The 4,920-nt window shown below is 52.1% G+C and overlaps 1 protein-coding gene across 1 annotated transcript in view; it reads left to right on the top strand.

Moving 5' to 3' along the window:
* anks6 (ankyrin repeat and sterile alpha motif domain containing 6) overlaps nt 1-191 on the top strand; it is a gene marked incomplete at its 3' end in the record, with an annotated part of 85,762 nt that extends 85,571 nt beyond the window's left edge. Inside the window, exon 12 of the mRNA XM_079259579.1 lies at nt 105-191. Coding sequence (XP_079115705.1) covers nt 105-191 — 87 coding nt within the window. The remainder of the gene's footprint in view (nt 1-104) is intronic.
* Between the last annotated feature and the right edge of the window lie 4,729 nt (nt 192-4,920).

The raw sequence follows: 4,920 nt of genomic DNA on the forward strand, positions 1-4,920 counted from the left end.
TGGTAACGGCGGTCAGCAGTCGGCCCATTAAGTCGGGGATAATTGTGTGTGTTCTGGGTGCTGAATATTTGATCTGCTGTTTGCCCTTTGCCGCCACGCTGCAGGATGAAGGCCCGTTTGAGCGGCACGAGGAAGAACCTTCAGCTCCTCTGGTCCGGCGAGAGGCCGACACCATTACTATCAATTATTAATTCATCATAAAGGCCTTTGCTCCAATATCCGCCGCAGTCTGGGCATGCCGATGTCACGACTGTTAACCGAGCCCTCGGGTCAGAACCAGACAGAACGAAACACGTCTCACTTCTGTCAGGAGCTCCGAGGAACCACATGTTGGATTCCATGCAGAACTTTATGATGGGAATGGATTCATGTCTGTTGTTTACTGATAAACATCCCGCTGCTGAAACCCCATCCGGACCAGAACCAGGAGGGAAAACCTCCATCCGGACCAGAACCAGGAGGGAAAACCTCCATCAGAACCAGAACCAGGAGGGAAAACCTCCATCAGAACCAGAACCAGGAGGGAAAACCTCCATCTGGACCAGAACCAGGAAGGAAAACCTCCATCAGGACCAGAACCAGGAAGGAAAACCTCCATCAGAACCATGAGGGGAAAACCTCCATCTGGACCAGAACCAGGAAGGAAAACCTCCATCTGGACCAGAACCAGGAAGGAAAACCTCCATCAGGACCAGAACCAGGAGGGAAAACCTCCATCAGGACCAGAACCAGGAGGGAAAACCTCCATCAGAACCAGAACCAGGAGGGAAAACCTCCATCTGGACCAGAACCAGGAAGGAAAACCTCCATCAGAACCATGAGGGAAAACCTCCATCTGGACCAGAACCAGGAAGGAAAACCTCCATCAGGACCAGAACCAGGAAGGAAAACCTCCATCAGAACCATGAGGGAAAACCTCCATCTGGACCAGAACCAGGAAGGAAAACCTCCATCTGGACCAGAACCAGGAAGGAAAACCTCCATCAGGACCAGAACCAGGAGGGAAAACCTCCATCAGGACCAGAACCAGGAGGGAAAACCTCCATCAGAACCAGAACCAGGAGGGAAAACCTCCATCAGGACCAGAACCATGAGGGAAAACCTCCATCTAGACCAGAACCAGGAAGGAAAACCTCCATCTGGACCAGAACCAGGAAGGAAAACCTCCATCAGGACCAGAACCAGGAGGGAAAACCTCCATCAGGACCAGAACCAGGAGGGAAAACCTCCATCAGGACCAGAACCAGGAGGGAAAACCTCCATCAGGACCAGAACCAGGAAGGAAAACCTCCATCAGAACCATGAGGGAAAACCTCCATCTGGACCAGAACCAGGAAGGAAAACCTCCATCAGGACCAGAACCAGGAAGGAAAACCTCCATCAGAACCATGAGGGAAAACCTCCATCTGGACCAGAACCAGGAAGGAAAACCTCCATCTGGACCAGAACCAGGAAGGAAAACCTCCATCAGGACCAGAACCAGGAGGGAAAACCTCCATCAGGACCAGAACCAGGAGGGAAAACCTCCATCAGAACCAGAACCAGGAGGGAAAACCTCCATCAGAACCAGAACCAGGAGGGAAAACCTCCATCTGGACCAGAACCAGGAAGGAAAACCTCCATCAGAACCATGAGGGAAAACCTCCATCTGGACCAGAACCAGGAAGGAAAACCTCCATCAGGACCAGAACCAGGAAGGAAAACCTCCATCAGAACCATGAGGGAAAACCTCCATCTGGACCAGAACCAGGAAGGAAAACCTCCATCTGGACCAGAACCAGGAAGGAAAACCTCCATCAGGACCAGAACCAGGAGGGAAAACCTCCATCAGGACCAGAACCAGGAGGGAAAACCTCCATCAGAACCAGAACCAGGAGGGAAAACCTCCATCAGGACCAGAACCATGAGGGAAAACCTCCATCTAGACCAGAACCAGGAAGGAAAACCTCCATCTGGACCAGAACCAGGAAGGAAAACCTCCATCAGGACCAGAACCAGGAGGGAAAACCTCCATCAGGACCAGAACCAGGAGGGAAAACCTCCATCAGGACCAGAACCAGGAGGGAAAACCTCCATCAGGACCAGAACCAGGAAGGAAAACCTCCATCAGAACCAGAACCAGGAAGGAAAACCTCCATCCGGACCAGAACCAGGAGGGAAAACCTCCATCTGGACCAGAACCAGGAAGGAAGACCTCCATCAGAACCAGAACCATGAGGGAAAACCTCCATCTGGACCAGAACCAGGAAGGAAAACCTCCATCCGGACCAGAACCAGGAAGGAAAACCTCCATCTGGACCAGAACCAGGAAGGAAAACCTCCATCAGAACCAGAACCAGGAGGGAAAACCTGCATCAGGACCAGAACCAGGAAGGAAAACCTCCATCTGGACCAGAACCAGGAAGGAAAACCTCCATCAGAACCAGAACCAGGAAGGAAAACCTCCATCTGGACCAGAACCAGGAAGGAAAACCTCCATCAGAACCAGAACCATGAGGGAAAACCTCCATCTGGACCAGAACCAGGAAGGAAAACCTCCATCAGAACCAGAACCAGGAAGGAAAACCTCCATCAGGACCAGAACCAGGAGGGAAAACCTCCATCAGAACCAGGACCAGGAGGGAAAACCTCCATCAGGACCAGAACCAGGAGGGAAAACCTCCATCAGAACCAGGACCAGGAGGGAAAACCTCCATCAGGACCAGAACCAGGAAGGAAAACCTCCATCCGGACCAGAACCAGGAAGGAAAACCTCCATCTGGACCAGAACCAGGAAGGAAAACCTCCATCAGAACCAGAACCAGGAAGGAAAACCTCCATCTGGACCAGAACCAGGAGGGAAAACCTCCATCAGAACCAGAACCAGGAGGGAAAACCTCCATCTGGACCAGAACCAGGAAGGAAAACCTCCATCAGAACCAGAACCAGGAAAGACAACCTCCATCTGGACCAGAACCAGGAGGGAAAACCTCCATCAGGACCAGAACCAGGAAGGAAAACCTCCATCAGAACCAGGACCAGGAGGGAAAACCTCCATCAGGACCAGAACCAGGAAGGAAAACCTCCATCCGGACCAGAACCAGGAAGGAAAACCTCCATCTGGACCAGAACCATGAGGGAAAACCTCCATCTGGACCAGAACCAGGAAGGAAAACCTCCATCAGAACCAGGACCAGGAGGGAAAACCTCCATCAGGACCAGAACCAGGAAGGAAAACCTCCATCAGAACCAGAACCATGAGGGAAAACCTCCATCTGGACCAGAACCAGGAAGGAAAACCTCCATCAGAACCAGAACCAGGAAGGAAAACCTCCATCCGGACCAGAACCAGGAAGGAAAACCTCCATCTGGACCAGAACCAGGAGGGAAAACCTCCATCAGGACCAGAACCAGGAGGGAAAACCTCCATCAGAACCAGGACCAGGAAGGAAAACCTCCATCAGGACCAGAACCAGGAAGGAAAACCTCCATCCGGACCAGAACCAGGAAGGAAAACCTCCATCTGGACCAGAACCAGGAAGGAAAACCTCCATCAGAACCAGAACCAGGAGGGAAAACCTCCATCAGAACCAGAACCAGGAGGGAAAACCTCCATCTGGACCAGAACCAGGAAGGAAAACCTCCATCTGGACCAGAACCAGGAAGGAAAACCTCCATCAGGACCAGAACCAGGAGGGAAAACCTCCATCAGGACCAGAACCAGGAGGGAAAACCTGCATCAGGACCAGAACCAGGAAGGAAAACCTCCATCTGGACCAGAACCATGAGGGAAAACCTCCATCAGGACCAGAACCAGGAAGGAAAACCTCCATCCGGACCAGAACCAGGAAGGAAAACCTCCATCTGGACCAGAACCAGGAAGGAAAACCTCCATCAGGACCAGAACCAGGAAGGAAAACCTCCATCTGGACCAGAACCAGGAAGGAAAACCTCCATCAGAACCAGAACCAGGAGGGAAAACCTCCATCAGAACCTGAACCAGGAGGGAAAACCTCCATCAGGACCAGAACCAGTAAGGAAAACCTCCATCTGGACCAGAACCAGGAAGGAAAACCTCCATCTGGACCAGAACCAGGAAGGAAAACCTCCATCAGGACCAGAACCAGGAGGGAAAACCTCCATCAGAACCAGAACCAGGGGGGAAAACCTCCATCAGGACCAGAACCAGGAGGGAAAACCTCCATCAGAACCAGAACCAGGAGGGAAAACCTCCATCAGGACCAGAACCATGAGGGAAAACCTCCATCTAGACCAGAACCAGGAAGGAAAACCTCCATCTGGACCAGAACCAGGAAGGAAAACCTCCATCAGGACCAGAACCAGGAGGGAAAACCTCCATCAGGACCAGAACCAGGAGGGAAAACCTCCATCAGGACCAGAACCAGGAGGGAAAACCTCCATCAGGACCAGAACCAGGAAGGAAAACCTCCATCAGAACCATGAGGGAAAACCTCCATCTGGACCAGAACCAGGAAGGAAAACCTCCATCAGGACCAGAACCAGGAAGGAAAACCTCCATCAGAACCATGAGGGAAAACCTCCATCTGGACCAGAACCAGGAAGGAAAACCTCCATCTGGACCAGAACCAGGAAGGAAAACCTCCATCAGGACCAGAACCAGGAGGGAAAACCTCCATCAGGACCAGAACCAGGAGGGAAAACCTCCATCAGAACCAGAACCAGGAGGGAAAACCTCCATCAGAACCAGAACCAGGAGGGAAAACCTCCATCTGGACCAGAACCAGGAAGGAAAACCTCCATCAGAACCATGAGGGAAAACCTCCATCTGGACCAGAACCAGGAAGGAAAACCTCCATCAGGACCAGAACCAGGAAGGAAAACCTCCATCAGAACCATGAGGGAAAACCTCCATCTGGACCAGAACCAGGAAGGAAAACCTCCATCTGGACCAGAACCAGG

The sequence above is a fragment of the Telmatherina bonti genome, assembly GCF_933228915.1.
Source record: "Telmatherina bonti genome assembly, chromosome: 20".
In the NCBI taxonomy this organism is placed as follows: Eukaryota; Metazoa; Chordata; class Actinopteri; order Atheriniformes; family Telmatherinidae; genus Telmatherina; species Telmatherina bonti.